Source organism: Petaurus breviceps, unplaced genomic scaffold, assembly GCF_028583685.1.
Source record: "Petaurus breviceps papuanus isolate PSGF00001 unplaced genomic scaffold, PetGlider_PUasm1.0 90804, whole genome shotgun sequence".
In the NCBI taxonomy this organism is placed as follows: domain Eukaryota; kingdom Metazoa; phylum Chordata; class Mammalia; order Diprotodontia; family Petauridae; genus Petaurus; species Petaurus breviceps.
Window position 1 is genome coordinate 11,974,668 of NW_027187348.1, and position 25,757 is coordinate 12,000,424.

Sequence of the window (25,757 nt, forward strand, 5' to 3'; positions counted from 1 at the left end):
CTCATGCAATTTAAATTCCCTTCCCTTTATATTTGAATGTCTGGTTGCTTGAAGAATTTGTTGTATTGAAATTGTTAAATTTAACCACTATGTGCCTTGAAGTTTTAAGCATGAGTTGTGTTGGTTTTTTTTTTGGAGATGATCTATGCCATATTCTTTTCAATGGCACTTGTTTTCTCTATAGTTCTAGACAGTTTTCTTGTTTTACTTCTTGCATTGTGGTGTTATTTTTGACTTGTCATGTTATATGAGGACTATGATCCTCATGTTGTCTCTACACATCTTGTCTTTGAGTTCAATGTGTTTGGCTTATATAGAGAATGTGTTCTTTTAGCAATGCAAATTGCTTCTCTCCTCCCAGACTGTCCTTTTCTTTAGTACATTTGTATTACCAATCAGCTTTTCTTTCTTTCAGTTCTCTGGAAAAACTCATCATCATGGATTCAAGTATTTCTACTCTGCTATTATTTTTGCTATGCAGGTCTTAGTTTCTGACACCTGTTCCCTTTTAAATTCTGCTTTCAGGATTCTTATTGCTTTCTTGAATCATCTGGGAACATCCTGCTCTATGATTCCATATTCTTTTGGGAATCCACAGGGTCCTCTGCCCAATCAGGTGTTGATTCAGTTCTTTGTTTTATAATTTTTATTTAGAGATCTTTGAGTGTGTATAGGTGTTTTAATATATTTCCTATTGATTTATCTGACTGAGTTCTAGTTTATAACTGATTTGTTTTTCTCCCAAGATCTTTAGTAATTTCAGTCTTTTTTCCTGATATTCTTCTATTGCTCATTTTCCAATTCTTTCCCCTTTGATTATGAATTCCCCCAGTGGCATGAACAAATAGCTGGCTCAGCTCACATTGGGAAAGTCCATCTTTTTTTTCTTTTTAAACCAGCCTCAGTCCCTGCCTCAAGTGACTTTTGGGGAAGCACCAAAATTCATCCCTTATGAATGCCAGCCCTTTTTCCTTCAGGTCTGGTATGGCTCCACATACATACCTGCATCCTATCCCAGTTTCCTCTATTCTTTAGTTCTCTGGTTGACCACTGATCCAAGGAGCTAATGCCCGAGGCAGAGCTCAGTTCCACTTTCCTATACCTCCCCCTCTTCCATAAAAGGATGGGCAGAGTTGAGGTCTGCTACTAATTGTCACTGAATAGTGGGGTAAACATAAAGGCAGACTGTGCTGACAGGTGATAGTAGCAGCAAGAAAACTGCTGAATGGATCCCAGAGCACAAGTTGGTGGGATAGGTTGTACCACACTCCCAGAGAGTGGGGGCTAGTGAAAGAGGGCATACCGTGTTTCCCCAATAATAAGACCTATCCCGAAAATAAGCCCTCCCCTAACTGTGTAAGATTCCTCTAAAATAAGCCCTCCCCCCAAAATAAGCCCTATTGAGATTGCTACTGTAGTGAAGGTGATCCCCTGCACTACACGCTACATTACGGCACCCTCTGTATGCACCGTCCCCCCCTCTCCTTCCCCCCCCACCCATGAAACGCACGCCGCACTCCGAGCTGCATCCAATCAGAGCTGCAGCAGTGAGCGCGTCATCCTGTTCTTTATTGAATTCATTATTGAATAAAGGTACATTTTTTTGTTCGCATTTACCTGTTTATTAAAATTGCTGTCAATGTTCATTAAAATAATCCCTCCCCTGAAAATAAGCCCTCTGGTGTTTTTCTGCCCAAAAAAATTAATAAGACAGTGTCTTATTATCACAGTAGTGAGTGAGCCTCTGGGGATCAACTTTCTCTGATATTAATCAGGTTGTTATATTGTTAAGCTTTTAATGTTTTAGCCTCCTAAGAAAGCTATAACTGCTTTATCTTGTGTGCATAATTCCTAATTGGGGAGTTTTTGAAAGCCTGTGAAGACTGGGCAAAATATCTAATCCTTCATTCAGAAGTGGAAGAAAGATTTTTTTAAAATAGGTAATGAGAGTTCCAGTACCTCATTCTTGCCTGATGATCTTGTGCTGACTGGATCAAGCTGCATAATATTACAGAACATCTACAAGATTCTCTGTAATTCACAGAATGCATAGTTACTCCACAACTACAATAGAGATCTAACAATCCACACAGGAAAATCAAAATGGATTATGAATGCCAGTTGTCTAGGCAATGACATGAAGAAAACTATCCTTAAGTATATAAATACCTTAGGCACTTCTGATGGACAATGAGTCTGGCCTAGAATAGAGACTAGGAGGAAGAGAATGGTATCAATTGCATTGGGGGAACTAGTATTTTCAACAATCAGCAGCTTTTTTTTTTCAGAAGCTTTTTAATGACAAACACCCTTCTTTAAACATCGTGTTCTTCTGTTGATGCTAGATGGCTATACAACATGATAAGCCACAATTTAAAAAGCAAAATCGCCAATGACACCAAGGCAAACTTGACTATTCTTTTACATTGTATTGTTTTTGTGGGCTTTTAAATGAAAAGAAAACAACAACAGTAGCTAACTCTATTAGACCAAGGACAGTAAACAATTTTTAGTTTATCAAATTTCTCAAAATGTCTTTTTCATGGTCTATAAACAAATAATCATTGTGGAAATACAAAAAGCCTATGATAATATAAATAATCTTTCTCTAAATTATCTATTTCCTCAGTTCAGACTGTAAATTTAAATTGGAAGCATTTACTATATAATGGAAGTCAGAGCAATATCTTCTGATATGACCGTGGGTATGAAGAGCATATTCTTAAACTCTGAAAATTTCAAAGTGCTAATTTTTTCCCTTCCAACCCCTTTAGTTGAAACCTTAAAACAATAACAATCAATTCTGCACTGAATTCTATAGTATTCATTTCCAAATCAATACTAAAATGTTTCTTTTATAACATGTGCAGTATTCCACTTAAGATAGCACTCAAAATTATTGCTTTTTTAAGGATTCTACATATGGATTTCTCTTTAATATTTCCTCCAATTGGCTAGTTACCTTTTATATTTAAAACAATCTGTTTCCCAAAGGTCTGAGTATCCTCAGTCCACATTTCTTGACACTGGTAAAATCAATAAATTAAAAAATTACTCATATTCTAATGACTCTTATACTATTTTATTATTCTAAAATTTTCCTCTTACGAATATGTCTAACTAATAGGTAGTATGTATTTTAAATTAATGGATAGATTAATAGATTTATATTCTGGATGAGATGCCTTATTTATAAAATGGCTTATCTTTAAAGCCACCCACTTATTTTTTCATTTAAAAATTATTTAGAAGCCTATTTTTCCCAATTATGTGTAAAAACAATTTTTAATATTTGTTTTTAAAATTTTGAGTACCAAATTTCCTTCCCCTCCCCTTTCATTGAGAAAGCAAGCAATTTGATGTAGGTTATAGCTATGTAGTCATGTAAAATATATTTCCATATTGGTCATGTTGTAAAAGAAAATACAGACCAAAAACCCTAAGAAAAATGAAGTAAAAGAAAGTCTGCTTCAATCTGTATTCAGACTTCATCAGTTCTTTCTCTGGGTATGGATAGCATTTTTCATCTAAGTTTTTCAGAGTTGTCTTGAATTACTGTGTTACTGAGAACAGCCAGGTCATTCACAGTTGATCATCTTACAATATTGCTGTTCCTATGTACAATACAATATTCTCCTGGTTCTATTAATTTCTTTCTTTCTTTTTTTTTGGTTTTTTGGAGGGCAATTGGGGTTAAGTGACTTGCCCAATGTCACACGGCTAGTATTTGTGTTAAGTATCTAAGGCTGGATTTGAACTCAAGTCCTCCTGACTCCAGGGCCAGTACTCTATTCACTCCACCACCTAGCTGCCCCTGGTTATATTAATTTCACTATGCATCAGTTCATGTAAGTCTTTGCAGGTTTTTCTGAGAACATCCTACTCATCATTCTTATAGCACAATAGTATTCTATCACAATCATATACCACCACTTGTTCAGCCATTCCCCTATTGATGGTTATCCCTTCAGTTTCCAATTCTTTGCCACCAGAAAAGAGCTCCTATAGATATTTTTGTACATATAAGCCCTTTTCATTTTTGTTTTCTATCTCTTTTGGGATACAGAACTAGTAATGGTATTCCTGGATCAAAGAGTATGCATAGTTTTATAGCCCTTTGGGAATAGTTCCAAATTGCTCTATGTAAAAGTTAAACAAGTTCACAACTGCACCAACAGTGGAGTAATATCTCAATTTTCCACATCCCTTCCAACATTTGTCATTTTCCTTTTCTGTCATATTAGCCAATCTGATAGGTAGGAGGTGATACCTCAGAATAAAATACCCACTTTAAAGAGTGGTTATGAGGAAATTATTTTCTAAATTTTAAAATTATGTATAAATGTGAGCTATTCTCATTATTCTTCCCCTTGACTTGCTTACTTCTGTTAAGGGTTCTATTATCCTTCTAGTCATCAGGCTTCACAATTTAGGTTTTCTGGACTATCAACTGTCACTCATCCTAGGCCAATCAGTTTCCAAGACTCATCAATCCTCCCTTTACAATATTTCTGGCATCGATTACCTCTCCTCCATCCAATCACAACCACTCTAGTTTAGATCCTCATCACCTCCCTCAGACTTTTATAAAATCTAAATGGTCTCCCTAACTCCAAAATATCTTCCATATATCTGCCAAATTAATATTCCCAAACTAAAAATCTGATTATATCAATTCTCTTTTTTTCTAGTTTTCTTTTCAAGAAGCTTTCAGTTATCTTTTCAAGAATGAGAATTTGAAATTCTTCTTAATCTGGCTCCAATTTATCTTTTCAGGATAATTACATATCACTCATCCTTATATACTCTATGTTCCTTTCCAATTTGTCCACCTAGGTTTCCCTGTACAAGATTATTCCATTGTTTACCTCCATAATGCTCTTCTTTTTCAGCTTTGACTCTTGGAATCACTGGCTCCTTTCAAGACTCAGTCCAATTCCCCATCCTTCAAGAGCCATTTCCTAATTCCTCAGTTGTTGGTGTTCCTTTTCCCTGAAACCACTACATGAACATATATACCATATACAACAGCAGAATGTAATTCCTTAAGGGTAAGGTTGACTTTGCTTTTATATTTGTATCCTCAGCACCTGCATAATGTCTAGTATATAAGAATCCTGTAATAAATGCTTGTTGAATAAATGAATGAATGCCAAGTTCATTCCATCCATGTTAGATTCCAATTCCCTGGGCTATTTTTATTAGGAAAAGTAATACATTAATTTTTTTTAAATCAAGCAAAGAACAAGAGGCTCTCTATATTTTCTGTGAAAATTATTGAAAAACTGCAAATACTCACAGCTGGATTTAATTAGCTTGTATATAGAGAAAAATTATTTATGGAAACAACCAAAGTTTGACAAATCTTGTACCTGGAGCTTCCCTTTCTCATAGGCCAGTTTATTCTTATTATCAGTAATTTCTCCCAGGACTCTCTCCACCTGCTGCTGGGTATGCTGGTAAAATAAGCAAAGACATGTATATCTAAGGCTAGAAAGTTGAAACTACATATTCATAATTTTAAAAATACAAAAAGAGACCCCTACTTGTAAAAAAAAGAGAATCTCTTTATCATCTCTATAGTGACAAAACCAGAAGCTGGCTAAATTATTTTGCTGTAAACCACTGTCCATACAGGAGTATACTCTACATCCAAAAAGGCTATTAGAGGAAGCAGTCCTGAGAGCCATAAATACACTGTTCTCTGAACATATCAATTTCATCTTCATAGTAGACACCAAACAGATGTTTGTTTACTGATTTTATTAGTGCTGGAGGTGGTATTTGCATATAAATCACAAAGCATCAAAATACAATGCTATACTACAGTTCTGAGATCACAGGGACATGTGTATCACACTGGCTTGCACTGATGTTAGAGACATTTCACTTTCAATAATGAGGAAAAAATAAAGAAATCTTTTAAGATAAAGAAGTCAGGATGGAAACAAATTAGAATTTTTACAGCTTCATCAGAATACCCCAAAAAGGGAACTGATCTGTGAAACTAAACTACTAGAGTATTTTAGAATATAAATACACTTATTTTGTTTGTTTTTAAATTAATGATACATTTTTTGACACCACAGACACCTGAAAACACCTGACACACTCCTGAAAATATACTCTCTGTAAAGAGTAAAGGAAAACTACCGAATAAAGTGAATGTTATTTAAAGTGTATGACATTGTTTCCACACAGGAGATACTATACTACAAAGAAATGAAAACTGGTTTTGTTACATTTGATCCTGGCTCTGATTTTCTACTCCATGATTTGGGGCAAGGTGCCTCTCTAGATTTAATTTTCTTGGTCTGAAAAATGAAGGTGTTACACTGGATTGCCTTTAAGGTCCCTTCTAGCTCCAAATTTGTGATACTTCGATCCACTTTTGTAGTTTACCAACCGATAATAAAAGAATGTATAATTTAACATAAATACTTAAATATCTCCTGATTTAGTGCATTTTGACTGGCTATGTCCCATGCCTGGAATGTTCTTCCTCATCTCTACCCTCTCACTTCCCTCAATCATTTCAAGTCTCTGTTAAAATCCCACATCTGCAAGGAGTTCTTCGCAGTTTCTCTCAATGTTAGCGCCTTTCCTCTAATATTATCTCCAATTTTGTTGTTATTCAATTGTGTCTGACTCTCCATGTCCTTGACCCCACTTGGGGTTTTAGTGGAAAAGATACAACTGAACAACAAAAATATACAATATCCCCTGATCTACCAATCTAATAAATTTGTTAGAAAAAGAAATAAAGGCTAGTGTGGATTATCCTATTTTGATTAAACTACGATGGCTCTTTGGAATCACTGAATCCTTTGAGAACACATTCTATAATTTTGCCAAGAAGAGAAAAGTCAAACTCATTGGCCTGGAATTTGTAGATTCTATTTGAAAATCTGAACACTTACCTTCATCTAATCTTTTTTTAATTTTTTGCCCTTATCTAATCTTAAAGCACCTTTATCATTCTCCACAATTTTTCAAAGATTATTGACAGTAGATCAACAATTATGTCCATCAGGTCTTTTGAAACCTAAGGATTTAAATCATCTGGGTCAGATAACCTGAAGTCATCAAGTGTAATGTGTTACTGTCTTACTATATTTTGGGTCTCAACTGGCTGCTACCTATTTTTGTTACATTTATTCCAGCATGCAGATCACTTTTCTTGGCTAATTAAACAGAAGCTTCCTTGTATCTGAAGTCAAAAGCAGGTTATGACAAGGTTTAAAATAAATAGTTTAACTGCTTCACAGAAAGCTATATAATTCTCTTTTTTTTTGGCTTTTTGGAGGGCAATTGGGGTTAAGTGACTTCCCCAAGGTCACACGGCTAGTGTGTGTGTGTGTGTGTGTGTGAGAAGTGTCTGAGGCTGGATTTGAACTCAGGTCCTCCTGACTCCAGGGCTGGTGCTCTACTCACTATACCACCTAGTTGCCCCCCATATGAGTCTTTTTAAAAACTTGCCTTTGCTATAAAAATGAAAATATCTTCAGGTACTGAACTAGTCACATAAGAAAGCACTACTTTAGTAGCCTTTGAAAATTACACTTCAAATCTAGTATTTGAATGACTTTAAGTGCAAGAAATTTATTCTACCATTTATCTTATACTAAAAGGTATTTTATAAAATATATTTTTTAAACTTCTGCCAGCAGCTCTCCCTCTTCCTTTTCCCAGAGATCTTTCCTATATGATAATATTTTTAATTCAAAAAAGAGGAAAAAATCAGCAAAACAACAACATATGGAGAAATCTGAAAACATATTCAATGTTTCACACTTGTGCACTTCTCATTTCTGCAAAAGAACAGGGTAGAAATGTCTTCTCATATCTCTCCTTTGGAGTCAGCTAATAAAGTTTAACTGTTATCAAACCTTTGTAGATTCAAAACTTCTGTTTCTAACATTCAGATGGGGAAAATCATATATAGAAAAAATAACTTCAGGGTGGCCAGGTAGCACAGCGAGTAAGAGCACCGGCCTCAAAGTTGGGATGACCTGGGATTGAATCAAGGCTCAGACACTTAGCACCCACCCAGAAACACCTGGCCGTGTAACCTTGAGCAAGTTGTTTAACCCCAATTGCTTGGGGGTGGCCAGCTGGCTCAGTGAGTAAGAGTACTAGCCCTAGAGTTGGGATGACCTGGGATCAAATCCGGGCTCAGATACTCAGCACCACACCCAGAAATAACTGGCTGTGTAACCTTGAGCAAGTTACTTAACTCCAATTGCTTTAAAAAAAAAAAACTAAGAAAAAATTACTTCATTCAAAACTGCAGAAAGTGGAGACAGAGAGGAAAACAATATCCAAATAAATACAATAGAAATAATTTTGTTTTTTTTTTTCCAGATTGTGGGTTATCTATTACTATTACTTTCTTTCATTTACTCAGATAGTTGGCTATAGAGCTAACCTAAATCTTAATTTCTTTCTATGTTTCAAGTATTTTTATATTATGAGGAACCTCTGTTGTATTTAGCTTTCTTATTGACTTTTGCTAAAAACAGGAAAAAAAATTACTTCATAAAGCAAGCCTAATTACTAGATTACACTAGTCTTTTAATACCTACCTCATGGTTTTCAGAAATTACTTTTTGGTGTACCATTGTTGTCATCCTATCCATCAACAGCCTATTCTCCTTCTCTAGGGCCTGTAGGGTACCAGTTAAGGCACTCATTTCCTGCTTTAAAAATAAAAGGGAAACAAAGTAGTCATTACAGAGCTAATAACATTATCTCCTTTTTCTTATTCTAAGTCTTAGTGAAAATGGAAGTCATTTAATGTACTTGATCACATCTCTAATAATGAAGGTGTGGAGAGACACAGCAAAATGTGTTAAAATAATAAGCACTTAATATATATTTGCTCATGTTAAATTTAAGTATAATTATGGCATATGTCCAAATTATAGAATGTAATACAATTATAGATATTATAGCTGGAGTATAACTTGTCAGTTTATTTATCTTGGATTGTTCTGTCATGCAAATTAAGGACAGAACTCCATGAATGGCATGAAGCAATATGGCTCTGGGTTAGAATATGGTCTATTCATGCTCATGGACAAGTACAATATAGGAAACTATGAAGAGGTGAACAGCAATTCACTTGTGGCCTCCTTTGGCTCCACTGTCTCACAGGGCAGCATTCCAGGTGGTAAGTGGGAGAAGAAGTTGAATATGCCCTTTAGCTAAAGGCAGAGAGACAAAGGCTGAGGTTTACACAGAGTTTTCAGACAAAGAGTGTGCTGTGATCAAGTGGCAGGTGGGGTGATAGGGTTAGGAAACATGGACCAATAACAATAAGGGGTTTTTTTTTAGAGCTAATTTGTAAAAATTAACCTGGAAGGCCTATTCAGAATAAAGAAGGTGAAACTATAACTAATTCTGCATCAGGAAGCTTGCCAGAGAATTTTAGCAGTTAGTTGAAAACTAGAACTTCATGCAGTTTAAACTTTAAGCATACCAGAGGTATGTGACAGAAGAAAGATCTGGGAGAGTGAGGCCATAGTCTCCTCTAGTTATTCAGTTTTCAGAACTGAATTTAATCAGACAATTTAATGGATGTCTTATGCACAAAGCAGGTGATTAATAAACGTCTTTTGTCTGAATGAAAATTGGTCAAGGTAAAGTTCTCTGAAAATGTGCTATGTTGTTAAAACTAAACTTAAAAAGTTTTTAGCTTACCCTCTGTCAAGGAACCCTATAGACAACCATAATCCTATGCTGATACCTACACTGTATTCACAGAAGCAGTCTTTGATACTACTACATCTACCATTTAGCATTCTATGTTCAAATACCAAAAAGAGTTGACAGTGTTTATAAAGAAGTTCATAGTTAATAAGTTACCATTTTAAATTTTGATAGCCTAACTAGGATTGGGGAGAGGTTGGCACATTTTTGTCACAAGCTTCAGAGGCAGGGTCTTTTCTCTTTTAAACTAGATATTTGAAAGTGAAACAACCATGTTAGAGAGAGGTAAAACATGCTCATCTAAATTTAATGAACTCTGAGGAAATATCTTATATTCAACATAAATAAAAAATAACTGAAAGTGACAAAACTCAGCAATGTCAGAATTGTGAACAAATGGATATACTTTTTTTACTCCTAATGGAATTATAAATTGGTAAGTTTTTTATGGAAGTCAATCCATCAGGAGACAACAAAACACAAAAATACTTTTTGACCTGATAATAATGTTTTAGGAATATATTCTTTTTTTTTTATTCTGGAAAACTTTATTTTTATCATAGGTGGAATTGGGACACAGTAAGTTAGATGATTCCAATTTTGTTGGCAACATCTAAAGCATCATAGTCTGGAGCAAGACGGACATAGGCCTTCTTCTCTCCATCAGGCCAGATTAGTGTGTTGACCTTGGCCACGTCGATGTCATACAGCTTCTTTACGGCCCGCTTGATCTGATGCTTGTTGGCCTTGACGTCCACAATGAAGACTAGGGTGTTGTTGTCCTCAATCTTCTTCAGAGCAGACTTGGTGGTCAAGGGAAACTTAATGATGGCATAGTGATCAAGCTTGTTTCTGCGAGGGGCACTCTTCCGAGGGTATTTGGGCTGCCTTCGAAGTCTCAGTGTCTTGGGTCGCCGGAAGGTGGGGGATGTTCAGATCTTCTTCTTTTTGTGGCTATGGACACCCTTCAGCACTGCCTTCTTGGCCTTCAAGGCCTTGAACTTGGCTTCTGTCTTGGGGGGGACAACAGCTTCCTTCTTTGCCTCTGGTGCCATGTTGGGGGAAAGCGGGGGGGAATATATTCTTAAAGTGATGTTTTCAATGGAAAAAGATTATTTGCTAAAATGCATATGGCAGCAATATTTGTAGTTGCAAAGAACTGGAAGGAATCCAAGGTGGTGAATGGTTGAAAAAAACTCTGTAATATCAGTTTAGCAGAACTCTACAATACCATTAAAAAAAACATGACAAATAAAAAATTTAGAAAAACTTATATGAAATAATTGAATTAAAGGAAGCAGAACTGTAGTGAATATATATATATATATATATATATATACACACATACACACAAATTATAACAAAACAAAAATAGTTATGTATATATACAGAGATGAATTAACATAGAAAATGGGAGAGTATACAAAGGGAGTCATTAATAACTTGCTATGGACATAATGAATATTACATTGATTTAAAATTATTAATTTGGGGAAGCTAGGTGGCACAGTGAATAGAGCACCAGCCCTGGAGTCAGGAGGACCTGAGTTCAGATCTGGTCTCAGACACTTAACACCAAAACTAGCCATGTGACCTTGGGCAAGTCACTTAACCCCAATTGCCCTCCAAAAAGCAAAAATAAAACAAAGTAAAATAAAATAATTAATTGTAAATTGTTGTAAATGTACACTTAAATGGTTTTGTAGATAGAAAGATAGTCATCTAGAAGAAAAATTCCAAATCCAATGGTAACTGGGTCCCTGGTTCACAAATCATTAATGTTTTTGACTGCTATTGCACATTGCTTACTTATATTGGGCCGTGTCCTCTTAAATCCCAAGATTTTTTTTTTTATAAAATGTCGTCTAATCATACCTTTCCACATCTTGTCCTTGTGAGGTTGAATTTTTGTGTATCAGATTTTAATTTATTCCTCTTGAATTTCATCTTGTTAGATTCAGCCCAATGCTTTTTCTGTATCAAGTTTTTGGATTCTGACTCAAAAAGCCTGAATCTTAATCCCTACTCTTCTAACAGAAGTTCATCCAGGATGGTAGTTAGGTACCTGATTAGAAGTCAGATCATATCTACAAGGCAGGATCTATCTATAGTTGATCTTTACTGTACTAGCTTCACCTTTGAGGTCATAGGTTGACAGCCTTTTATGGTAGAAGCCAGATAGGAAGATGGAGATAGTTGATCTTATCTCCATTCATAAATTTGGAAGCCAGTTACATTTTAAATGTGTACGTGTGTGTGTGTGTGTGTTTCTAGTCAGAAGTTTGCCTAAGTTGCCTAATATAAGACTCATAAATAAAATAAAATAAATAAATGACAGGTACAAAAATGTTCCGATGGCAAACTAATACTGTTTCTCCCAAAAAAAGAATTGGGTGCTACTGGTTCTGGCTTTTACAGGTCCTGCAAGGGCCAGAAGGGATACAATTGTTGTTAAATTCTCCATACTTGGTTCAGAAACAATGATGTGACCTTGTGCGTTAATAACATATACCTTTAGTGTCTGAGATTTGGTCAATCTCATATTTCCATTTTTCTCCATGTCATAGGGCAAATAATTCCACTTCTCTGAACCTCAATTTCCCCCTCTGTAAAATGAGGGAGTTGGAATATTTGGTTTCTGAGGTTCTTTTATGCTCTACCTGTGATCCTATATGGTTGCCTCCAGCTTTAAACCTATAATCTTATGATCATATCTCTTCAAAGATAAGAGTATTCAGTGGACACCAACATGTAAGGAAAATAACAATCATTGATGAATAATAAGGGTCAGTAATACCTTGTTTTTCTTTAATTCCATTTCTAGTTTTCTTTTCTCTTGTGTTATGTCACTCTCTGTTTTCTTTAACTGTCCAAAATAGAAGAAATTGATCATTTTTAAAGATACTGACATACTACTAGAAGCAACCTATACATTAAGTTATTTCTACACTACAGAAATAGCACATCCTCTCAGAAAGAGGCCAAGAAGGGAATTTCTGAAACCAGCCCTGAAATTAGAAACACATATCTGTGTTTACACAGGTTTCTTCCTAACTTCTCTGACTTCCACACCATGCCTCAGGAAGATCATTTTTGGAAAAATCTTGCAAGATCTCATTAGCTTTGATACAATAACTTATCCCTACCTTTTATCCCTCTGATTGGAGAGTGGAACAATGTGCTTCAAAACCTTCCTTTAAGGAGAGAGTTCAGGTTAAGATACCTTCTCATTTCTAAACTGGCTACACTGCTCTGAGACCTCTGCACTTTGATCCGCTCCACAAAGTACCTTCCTTCTGTACCTCACCTTTCCTGGTTTTTCAGTCTTTTCTGTGTTATCTTCCCCCACTCGATTATAAACTCCTTAAGGGCACTGTCTATATTTCTTTTTTTCATTTGTATACCCAGCGTTTTGCAGTGTCTGATACATAATAGTTGCTTAATAAATGTTTCTATACTATTGACTTGACTAACTTGGAAGATATTATTATTACTATTAATTATTATAGAATCTCCCTTAATCTCCACTGCCCCACTCATTTTAGGGGTAATCATTTTTTTAAACCATTTGTTTTAACTAATATACAGTATAGGGTGTATGAACCATTGTTAACATTGACCATTTTTGCATATGTATTCAACAAATTGATCAATCAACATTCATATGCCTAGGCATTTTCTAGGTGCTGGAGACACAAATAAATGAAACATACATGGATATCTGTGTATATTTCTCAAATTCAAATTTCTTCACATTTATTTTACTAAAAACTGAAATTAGTACAATAAACTAGTCAGTTGAACTGTATTAATAACTTACTTTTTTAATGTAATTTTAAAACAAAGATATCACCACTAGAAGATATATCTGCTCCTACCTCCTTGTGTAGACTCTCTCTTCCCTTCAATAGAGATTTTCTTTCTTTTAGTGCCACTTCCAGTTCGCCTCGCAATCTAACAATAGTACACTCTTGCAGCTCTTTCTGTGTTGCTGTTCTCTCCTCCATTTCCTTTGCTTTTTGTCTACATTTGCTGTGTTCAAGGTGTAAGGCATCACTACAGGGGTATAACAAGTCAACATGGAATAAGCTGGTGAGATTTCTGTTTTAACAAAAATGTTAAATACAAGGCATTTTAGAACACGTTCATTTCTTGAGGTCAGTAACAAAAATGTTACAATGACATTATTTGGGATCTTTTCCTTGTTTGTTAGAAAGTAGTATGGCTGAACAGAGCAATGTTCTTCAAGAAAAGAAGAAAGCAAAAAAGGGTTGAAACTAACTCACAGGCATTTTTGAAGTTGGGATCTTTCATTCTGAACATTTTGTAGTTCTTTTGCAATACTGGTCCTGGTAGCATTCAACATTAAATCTTGTTCCTGCAACTTTTGAGTCACTTTTTCTTGCTCTGCCTGGGAAGAAAGTTAAACATGGCAATTAATTTAGATAATAAAAAGATTACTTTATAGGAAGTCAATTAAAATAATTCAAAGCCCCTGAACTTTTAGAAATGAGCTGGTAGAAAAATGAATATAAGTACAATCTTGTTTTATAGAATACCATTTTAAGTTAATAACTTATTTCCCACCCAGAGTTTTATATCCTCACTAGTGTGCAGCTAGAATTCTTCTTTACATAATGTCTCCTTCCTGCCATCATGGCTCAAATTCTAAATCCATTACCAATATCACATTTTGAAAAGCATATTACTTCAATTAATAACATTTCGTATGATGGTCATAGATAGTTACAACAAAAGGGCAGCAGCATTTACACTACCTCAGAACTCACTCATATGAAACAGCCCCAAATTTCAAATTGTTATTGTTCATAAATTCAAAAGTATTTGCTTTATGTACTGAGAGACAACACAATAAAGCAGATAGAGAACCAGCTTTGAGACCAGGAAAATCTAGGTTTAGTCATACTTCTGACACATACTAGCTGAGTGGGCAAGTAACTGAGCTCTTAGTGCTGTAGAAGTGTCAAACAGCCAGCAGGCCCATAACATTCTCCAGAAATTATTACAGAATAAAATGTAATTGGTAAATATTTACAAAATATAGATGTTAATATGTTATTTTCTGAGTCAATATATAACCTTTAGGTCCTTTTACATGTTTTTTGGACCTTTTTCTATTTGACTTTGACACCACTGCTCAAAGTCTCTAAGACTCTAAATTGTAGGAAACCTACTTTGATGGAAGTTCACTTGCTTGGGGGTTTCTTATACCAATAAAATAATAGGACCAGTCTCTATTCTCTATCCTTGTTTTATATAAATACATTTAAAAATAAACAAACAATATTGTTCCCAAAAGAGATGCCCTGATTTTCAAAACAAGGAAATAGATAAACTAAAAAGTATAAGCCAGTGAATTTGACTTATATTGCTTAGAAAATCCTAGAATGGAACTGGCAGATCAGAGAAATGCTGTGCATAGGGCTTACTTTGAATTTATTAAAGCACTTGATAAAGTGGCTCACACTCTTACGGAAAAGATAGAGATGGATAAGATAATACAACTAGATGAATTTGTAACAGGTTGAATGACTCAAGTCAAAGAATCTTGTGAATAGTTGAATTACAATTTTGCAGGAGGCCTCCAGGAGTACGTACACCAGGGATTTATACTTTTAAATCTACTCTATGTCGTTGAACATTTTTGCCAGTGTTTTACATTAAGGCATAAATGGTATGCTTATCAAATGTTCATATGATACTGAGCAGAAGGATTAGACAACATATGAAAGGAAAGACTTAAGATCCCAAAAGATCTTAAAAATGCTAGAGCATTAGGCTGAAGCTGATGAGATGAACTTCCATAGAAATAAATGTAAAATTTGATATATGTTTAAAATATCAACCTCACAGGTACAACATGAGAGGGAGCATGGTTAGAACACTTTATCTGAAAAAGATCAGCAACACAAGGAGGCAGTCAAAAAATTTAGTAAGATCTTAGATTGCAACCAAAAAAATAAGGAGCTGATAGTCTCACTTTACTCTGCCCCTGGTTAGATCACCTGGAGTATTGTTTATAAAGAAGACAGTTTATATAGGATATTGATGGGATTGATACTATTCCCAGAGGAGCAACCAGGATTGTGAAGGGCCTTGAGTCTATATCATACAAGGATCATTTTGGAGAACTGAAGATGCCTAGCCTAAAGAAGATTCAATGAGCAAATAACAACTGTCTTCAAGTATCTGAAGGGTTGTAATATGGAAAAGTGATTCCAAGGGTGGGGAACTTGCCTCCTCAAGGCCACATGTGATTCTTTGGGTGCTCAAGTACAGCCCTTGGACTGAAAGGACCTAGAGGGCCACATGTGGCCTTGAGGCTGCAGGCTCCCCACTTCCTGGATTAGATTTATTCTGTTTGATCCCAGAAGGCAGAACTAGGAGAGATGTTTAGAAGCTGCAGGGGCAAACTATCCTTAATGTCAGCAGAAACTTTCTAAGCAATTAGAACTATAACAGAATTGAATGGAATGCCTTGGAAAGTAATGGTGTGATCTGTGCTAGCGGAGAGAGTTCCCATTAGAAAGATCACAGACATAGAGAAGTACTAAAGTAGATCATATAAATACTGAATATGATAGCATACATGAATAAAACATTGAAGAAATGATCCACCACATTAATTTAGAAACTTAAAAATGGTAAAAAACCTATTGCTACAGTGTATAAAAGAGGTTCATTGTATTGACAGAATCAGAGATTTTTAGGGTTGGAAAGGACTCCACTGGTCATATTGTTGATCTCATATCTAGAAAGGAATCTCCAGTTTAACATTTCTGATAAGTGATCATCCAGATTCTGTTCAGAGACCTCCAATGAAAAGGAAACCACTTCCTTCCAAGACATTCCATTGCACTTTGTTATAATTCTTATTGATGGAATTTTCTGGAAAGAGATATTTCATGCAGAGGGAAGGACAGAAGCAAAGATGTATAGATGAGAAAGGACAAAGTATACTAAAAGGATTTATGTAATCATGAAGTATATTTCTGAGCAATCATAAGTAGAAGAATAATTATTCTTCTAAGGTAATACAATTTTATTAAGCATCAGAAATATAAGTTTTGGTGTAAAAGAAAATTAAATCACTGTTCAGAAAATGAGATGTTACAATTAATTTTTTGAAATTCGTTTTTATAGTCTTTGCTTTAGTATACATTCTACCTGTTCAAATATCCCACCCAGTCCTTGAATTACTGTAGTTTCATGTTAACTGTATTAGATAAGCAGTTTAGTGTTAATTGAATACCTTTAGAATAGCTTGATGATCTGCAATGAGTCTGACATTCTCCATAGTTACAGTTTGAAGCTTGTTATTCAGGTCTGAACACTGTTTGTTCAATTGATCATTTAATATCTAAGCAAAAAGATACATATTTAGCATGTAATAGGTCCGTTTAACACCTAATATTTCATTCTCCTCAGATAACTCAAGGGTTTAATTTTTTTGTTTGGTAGTTTGTTCTAAAGTTTTACAAGATATGTTAAAATGTTCACTGAAATACCAGAGTGGATTCACATTTAAATAAGATCCACACCCATTATTCACAGGATTAATTTGATGCTTTCAGCAATTAATTAATATTCTATTCTTCACTGTTCTAAACATCTGTCAGTTCATACCAGGAAGGCTTCTGCAACAAAATTTTGAGATGAAATAAATGAATTTTGCTGATAATAACTGCACTAATTTTTAATATAGGCCCTTGGACCTTTCACTGAAATCTCCCACAGGAGCACCCAGAATTATTTGTTTCACAGTACTGAATTTTTCACATCCTTTACCACTGTAAATTTTTTTTATCTGTATTAAAAAAAGCAAAATGTAATTGTATTCCACAACATTACTGTGTTTAAGAAAAAAGAATACACTGGCAATATAGAATGATCTACATGCAGCCTGTGATACTTTTATTTTTGGATACTTTAAAATTTTATTCTGAGAAAAAGATGGGGAATTTTCTTTTATAATCACCTTTTAAAACAATTTGCTTTTGATACTAAGCAGTCTTCAAGCATTTATTGCTAGCAAAGATTGGAAAATGACTATATCACTAATTGGTTTGAGCATAGAAGAAAGTTATATGAGAAGAGAATGAAAAAAATAGCAGACAATATAGTAACAAGCAAAAGAATGAAACAAATCAATTTTTAAAAACTAATTTTTCCTTTGTCATCTTAAAAGACTGGGGGAAATGGAACTGAAAATGAAAGATACTAACAGAAGATTGATAGGAAATAATAAACAAAATGACAATATACAGAACAGAAAACCTGAAAAGATAAGCCCCGTCAACATTAAACATTATAGGTGAAAACAAAACTGCAGACAATGAGGATGAAATGAAAAATAAGCTAAGAAAATAAGAACTATCTTATAAAAGCACATATATTGGAAACCATAGGCTAGTACATTCATTGGAAAATACATATAAGTATTCCTATTGAAAACATGTAATATTCTAATTTTATCACTCATATTTAATATGTTAGAAATAACAAGGCATGAAAAAAGTAAATGAAGGAAGAATCACTGACAATGAATAAATTAAAACATCTCTATTTACAGATTAATATGGTTGTATATTTAGAAGATCCAAGAATTTCATATATATATGCACATATATATATATATATTTATGAATTTGACAAAGCAGCCAGGCATACAATAAACCTACAAAATGTCCTATATTTAGATATATCATCTTAGACATATCAATACCAGAAATAAGGAAAAACTTATAGAAAAAGAAATATAACATAATATGGCAAAACATAATCAAATGTAGGGGTATTTGCTTCTCAGGACATATAAGAGCTATACAAAATAAACATTATAATAACATAAGATAATTAAGATAGAGCTAAACAAATAAATGGAAACTTATTGGTTCATGGTTATGTTGTACAAATACAGAAAAATATTGAAAATTCCAAATTGTTTTATATATTTAATGAAATTCCTGTCAAAATAATAATCAGCTATTTCATAAAATCAAGTCATAAAAATTCACAGGGAAAAACAATGGCAATAAAAATAATGAATAAAGTTCACAAACCTACATGGAAAACAAAAAATTTTATTAACATGATTAGATTAAAAGAAATCAGAAAAACAACAGAATCCTTAAAAGACAACAATAATATCACATCAAAATGTATGGGATACAGCCAAAAATATTCCTTGGGGGTGAATTTATATTACTAAGTGCTTATATTAACAAAAGGAGAAAATAATATAATAGGCTTGCACCTAACAGTACTAGAAAAATAATAAAGCAATAAATTATCCTAAGGAAAGTTTAAAAACAAAACAAAACAAAAAGCATGTAAACCCAAGTACAGATATAAATAGAGCAGAAAATGAAAGGATAATTTGACAAAATCAAAAGTTAGTTTTTAAGACTAATGAAATAAACATAAAGACAGACTATTGGCAAATTTAGTAATTAAAAAAGGAGAGAATGAAAACCGTTATAAATGAAAAAAAATAACGACATAACTTAGGAAATTCAATACAGCTTGTTCTAACAAATTAGAAAATTTAAAGGAAACAGATGACTAGCCACAAATATAGAAATGACCAAATCTGATACAAGAATAAATCAATAATTTTAAATAGACAATTCAGAGAAAAAAAGTAAAACATATCATCAAAAAATTACTTAAAACACTCAAATGGAGTTTGATCTTAATGATTCAGAAGTTCTCTTCAATAATGCAGATTGAATCCACATTTGCAATTCTATGTGACTTTTGCCCATTCCTTTCCCAACATTCAGTACAGGTGATCAATCCATACAACATTCTGGAAGGCCTCCTCACTTTTTCCCGATATCACCTGGGCACCAGGGGAATACTCTGTCAACTTATTGCCAGCTCTTGCCAAGTGAACAACCCATTTTCTTATCATATAGTTTCTTGATGATGATCTTTTTTGCTTCTTCTGAATTCCTAGATATTATGATACAGCCTGTGCACATCTACCATATACATCTCCATAATCATCCATGTGATATACATGGTCAGTTTTTTTAGAGGCAGTGATATTTCAGGTTTCACTGCCTTACAGAAACACCAGTAATATGGGATCTTTGGAAAGATGGGCTTGGGGTTAGTTAAAGAGCTTTGAAATTTCCCTAAAGCTATCCAAACCTCTCTCCTGCTCCTGTTCAATTCTGAACTCACCTCACTGTCCTCATCTATACTGTTTGAATCATGTATATGTATTGCTAGACCAGTTTACAGGGTGTCCATCCAAATGCATGTTAAAATATGTTTAATAGACATTTATCCATTTGGTCTTTCCTTTATAGATAAACTGGCCAGATTCCTTAGAATGACTGGCGATCACTTCCAGCAAGCTTTGCAATGTCCTGGGGCTTGTTAGCATTAGCAAAATACCAAATGCAAACAGGAACATTTGGAGGCCTTCACCATCTATAGGAAATCCCTCTTCAAACTCAATTCTGCAGTGCTTTTCTTCAATAAAAGTAACGAATACTTTTCACAAAGCATATATCTCCTTATTTTATATCTTATTTTTACTTTATAATACTTGTACTATTTATATATAAATATATATGTTATACTATATATATTTTTATATATTATGCTACATATATTTATAGGGTTATTTATACTATTTATTTATACTATTACATCTTCCAAGGAATTCTAAATGATCTTGATGTATAGATGGGGACATTTTGTTATAAAAGAAAAACCTTTAAGGTGGTCCTTTGTTCTGCCAAAACAAACAGTTTTTCATACTCATCAAATAAGGACAATGGGATCTTATATTCTCTACATCTCTCAGTTAATTGTGACATAGTAAAGATTTGGTCCACTGCAGAAGTGTCACGTGTAAAAGCCTACTTATCACTAATAATAGCCTCATCAATGATGGCCTTAATTTTTGTATGTATTCCTCTTCTAAAAATTTTGTACAGATGTAAGAGTAGGCATATAGAGTGGTCCTTAACCTTCTCTTGCTCATCTTTTTCAATATTAACAAAGTATAAGATTCTCCCCCCCCAACCTTTGCCATTTTTCTCATCCTCCAGATACTTTATATATTGGTCCCTCAGAGTCCTCAGAATTGTTTTACCTCCAACATAGATGTCATATGTGTGTGTACATCTACATATATATACACAAACATACACACATATATATGTATGGATATATGTATATATGTATGTATACTTAATTCAGTCTGACTGCTTTTACTGTTTTTGTTATCTTTAGTGTTGTTTCTTTTTTTATAAACATGTCTGGGAATGTCATATTAGGGTACAAATTTAGTGGATCAATTATTCTTGGTAGAGAAAAGTTCACCAAATTTTTTTTTTTGGCAAATCTTTTTCCTTCTGTTTGTAGGTCTTCCATTTATATCTCTTGGGATAACTTCATTTAGTTGGATATCTTACCAAGCTTTCTTTAAGCTGATTTTGCCCTTCATTGCCTTTCTCTTCTTCATGAAATAATTTGGTTCGTAATCATCCATCATCATTGTATTAGAAATGAGTTTGTATTCAACCTCGTGTTGCCTTTGGTAGCCATCTGTCTTCAAGAACTAAATCAATCACCTGCTTGATGATTAAGGTCTTTTCTGGTCTTTTTTGATCTTGTGATATTGAATATATACCTTTTAAACTTCTGGATGACATTATTAGAGTCAGTTTTAAATCATTTTAATTGTCCATTTCCCGCTTTTTGTTTTAAATTGTTTTTAGGGATTAGTAATTTCAATTGTATACTTCTCTTTTTTCTCATTATTATTGTTCTTTTAAAAATTCTTATCTCATTTCTGATATGTCGATGAGCTAACTGTATACAGCTAACTCAGAAATAACTTCCAAAACAATAACAAATCTCTTCCTATTTATTAAACTATAAACCACTGCATTCTTCATGGTATTACTTGGTGCTTGCCAAATCATTTTGGCTAGTGTCTACTCATTTTTTTTCAAAGAAAAGTCTTCACGATATAGAGGGATAAGGTTTCTGTATGACTATATAAGCCTTTACCCTCTTCCATTCCTTCTTACTAAACCACACTTTCCCATATATTTCTCCTCCTCTTCACCTTTCCCACCTCTCAATGGAGTCAAGAAGTATCAGAATATTCTTTGTAGAATTTCTCTACCACTTCATCTTCAGCAACCAATATTGGTACCTTAGCTGTAATTACTTTCATATAAAATGTTACTCAATCTAAATACTCAAAGGGATCAATGATCTTATTAGCGTGGATATTCCAATAACGCAGACTACAATTGCCCTTGCCTGCCCACCCTGAATGATTCATTTTCATGTTCTCTCATAAGTTTGTCACAGAGGATTCATTGAGGAGGTAAGGGCTTTCTTCAAGTCTCCTTAATGTCCCAAGGATATCATTGTGATCGTACATATCCTCTGTATCTTTCAGTCAACTTCATGATAGTAAATAAGTTATCTTCTATGGGATATCAGGGAGGCTTCTGAAAACTGCTTGTTTCTTTTGTGTACCCCTATCAATGATGCTATCTATGTATGTGCAAGATTATTTTAAAAAATTATATAGATGAGAAAATAGGCATATAAGTTAAAAATAGCTTTAAAAATAGTAATAGAGTCTGACATTATTCTATGATTTTGGCATCTCTGTCTTCTTCAGATACTTTGAAAATGGATGTTTCATTACTCTCAAAATCGTCACCTCTAGAATGACTTCTGGGTATGAATGTTTTAATTTTATAATACTCATAATTTTTAAAACACAGTAGAATAAAATTAAAAGTAGGCATCTATTTTGCATTTTCTTTACTAAAAAAAAGAATATCTATAGGCCTGAAAGAGTAAAATTTTTACTTTGAGGTCATTAAATCAAGTCTTGCCAATGGAAAGATTCTATGAATTATGATTTTAGAGGTTGTCCCATTTATATGTAATTGTTTGGAATCCTGTATACTACTCAAATAAATAGAAAAAGTACGTGTGCACAGACGAGCCCCGCCCCAGCTTCCTAAAGTCTCGCGCGAGCTGCTTTTTCGGCCCTTTGGCTTTCAGAGCGGGATCATGGCGGTGGAGAAGAATAAGCGCCTCACCAAAGGCGGTAAAAAAGGAGCCAAGAAGAAAGTGGTTGATCCATTTTCGAAGAAGGATTGGTATGATGTAAAAGCACCAGCTATGTTCAACATTCGAAATATTGGCAAGACACTGGTTACAAGGACTCAAGGAACAAAAATTGCCTCTGATGGTCTCAAGGGTCGAGTTTTTGCTGATCTGCAGAATGATGAGGTTGCTTTTCGTAAGTTCAAGTTAATTACTGAAGATGTTCAGGGTAAAAATTGTTTGACTAATTTCCATGGAATGGACCTTACCCGGGACAAGATGTGCTCCATGGTGAAAAAGTGGCAGACCATGATTGAAGCCCATGTTGATGTCAAAACTACTGATGTACTTGCTCCGCCTCTTTTGTGTTGGTTTTAACAAAAAGCGCAACAACCAGATCCATAAGACCTCTTATGCCCAGCACCAAGGTCCGTCAAATTCGTAAGAAAATGATGGAAATCATGGCCCGAGAGGTGCAGACAAATGACTTGAAAGAAGTTGTCAATAAACTGATTCCAGACAGCATTGGAAAAGACATAGAAAAGGCTTGCCAGTCCATTTACCCTCTCCATGATGTATTTGTCCGAAAAGTCAAGATGCTCAAGAAGCCCAAATTTGAATTGGGAAAGCTAATGGAGCTGCATGGTGAAGGTGGTGGCTCTGGAAAACCTTCAGGAGATAAAACAGGCACGAAAGTAGAGAGGGCTGATGGCTATGAACCACCAGTTCAAGAATCTGTCTAAAATAAGAATTTTTAAAGGTTGAAAAATAAAAATTTATCATTGTGAAAAAAAAAAAAGTATGTGTGCAGGTTGCTGTGTGGGATACAAAAGAAAAAGAATAAACAGCTCTTGTTTACAATCTAGTTGGATAAACAAGATATATGTATATGAAACTTAAATCCTACAGGAATTCAGAATAGGTGGAAAGTAACTGGGATTAACAGGCAGTTTATTAATGAAGAAATAAAAACTATATATAGTCATATACAATACTCTAAATCATTATTGATTAAAGAAATGAAAATTAAAACAACTTTGAGATATTATCTTATACCTATCAGATTGGCTAAAATGATAGAAAGGAAAAATGATAAATGTCGGAGGGGAAGTAGAAAAATTGGGACATAAATACATTGTTGGTAGAACTGTGAATTGATCCAACCATTTTGAAGAACAATCCGGAATTATGTCCCCAAAGTTATAAAACTGTCTTTACCCTTTAACCCAGCAATACTACTATTAGGTCTGTTTCCCAAGGTGATAAGGGAAAAAGGAAAAGAACCCAGATGGTTCCAAAATATTTACAGCAGTTCTCTTTGTGATGGCAAAGAACTGAGGGGATGCCCATCAATTGGGGAATGGTCAACAAGTTGTGTTACATGATTGTGATGGAAGCCTACTATGCTATAAGAAATTATGAGCTGAGGGCAGTTAGGGGGCACAATGAATAGAGCATCAGCTCTGGAGTCAGGAGGACCTGAGTTCAAATCTGGCCTCACACACTTAACACTTACTAGCCATGTGACCTTGGGTAAGTCACTTAATCTCAACTGCCCTGTCTTTCTCCCCTCCAAAAAGCAAAAAAATAAAAAAAATTATGAACTGGTTGATTTTAGAAAAACATGAAAAGAGTTGCATGAAATGATAAAAAGTAAAATGAGCAGGACCAAGAGAAAGTTGCATATAGTATCAACAATATTCTTTGAAAAATAATTGTGAAAAATCAAGTTATTCTGAGTACCATAAGTAATCAAATAAACTATAAAAGACTCATGAAGGAAGATGCCATCTACCTCCACAGAAAGAACTGATAAATAGAAGTACATATAGTATATATTTATAAATCTGTGTCAAATGGTGGCCTTCTCTAGTACAGGACAGGAAGGGAAGGAGGGAGACAGTTCAAAACTCAAAAGTAACAAAAATAAATAAATAAAATTAATTTAAAAAAAGAAAGTAACTGGGAGCTGTGTAAATTCTGAGAAGTCCTTATAGAATTAGAGTTTGGGGAAGTACTAAATCTGGATAATCAGCATGAATGGAATTTAACTAACCAGGGTTAAATGAATTCTAATTTTAGGGCTCTCCAACTTAATAAAACTAATCAACAATTAAGGAAAGCTCTACCACTTCTACTTGTGTGACCTTGAGCAAGTACTTAGTCTTTAGCCTTTTTTTTCCTATAAAATGAGGGGACTTGACTAGATGACTGCTAGGGACTCTTCCCACTCTAAATCTGTGACACTATGATCCTATGAAAGAGAAAAATGAGGAAGAGTGTTTCAGGAAAAGCCATTCTAATTACCTGTACTTTTTTTGCTGTTTGCTGAAGGGATGCCATCTCAGACTTTAAATGTGTAGCCTCTTTATGCTCTTGGCTAAAAGACAAGTACAAAGTCTAGAAGAGAAAAAGCAAATACAATTTTTCTTGACTTGTAAAGAGTCTGTTAAAGTTTACCTGCTCATCTTCACAACTCATGTTTTAGGTGTTGCTCCCATTATTATAAGATATAGTCTATTACCACCATTTCAGGACTGGTTAAATCTTACTCTATACTAACTCAGAAACTTTTTTTTTTTTTGCAGCGGGGAGGGCAGGGCAATTGGGGTTAAGTGACTCGCCAAGGTCACACGGCTAGTTTCTGTGTTGTGTCTGAGGTCAGATTTGAAAGGATTCAAATCTGATTTGAACAGTCCTCCTTACTCCAGGGCCAGTGCTCTATTCACTGTGCCACCTAGTCACCCCAAGCTCAGAAACTTTAAAAAAAAGATTTCTTAGGTTACTGTTTTTAAAAGTTTTATGAAGAATATGGATAGCCACAAGCCAATTCTCTCTTCATTCCTAAATTATTTATCAAAATAATTCACTCAGTTATGCAAAGATTTTAGAATCCCTACTGGAGGGAATTTAACTTTACATGT

The 25,757-nt window shown here is 34.3% G+C and overlaps 1 protein-coding gene and 1 pseudogene across 1 annotated transcript in view; one reads left to right on the top strand and one right to left on the bottom strand.

Annotated features, from left to right (window-relative positions):
- The window catches only part of CCDC150 (coiled-coil domain containing 150), a 127,290-nt gene that overhangs the window by 76,051 nt on the left and 25,482 nt on the right, over window positions 1-25,757 (bottom strand). The window contains exons 8-14 of the mRNA XM_069070165.1: window positions 25,141-25,233; window positions 16,985-17,092; window positions 13,998-14,122; window positions 13,590-13,767; window positions 12,509-12,577; window positions 8,586-8,699; window positions 5,373-5,456 (exon numbers count right to left, since the gene is read on the bottom strand). Of these exons, the coding sequence (XP_068926266.1) occupies window positions 5,373-5,456; window positions 8,586-8,699; window positions 12,509-12,577; window positions 13,590-13,767; window positions 13,998-14,122; window positions 16,985-17,092; window positions 25,141-25,233 (771 nt within the window). The remainder of the gene's footprint in view (window positions 1-5,372; window positions 5,457-8,585; window positions 8,700-12,508; window positions 12,578-13,589; window positions 13,768-13,997; window positions 14,123-16,984; window positions 17,093-25,140; window positions 25,234-25,757) is intronic.
- On the top strand, window positions 22,712-23,632 carry LOC138147719 (small ribosomal subunit protein eS1-like; annotated as a pseudogene).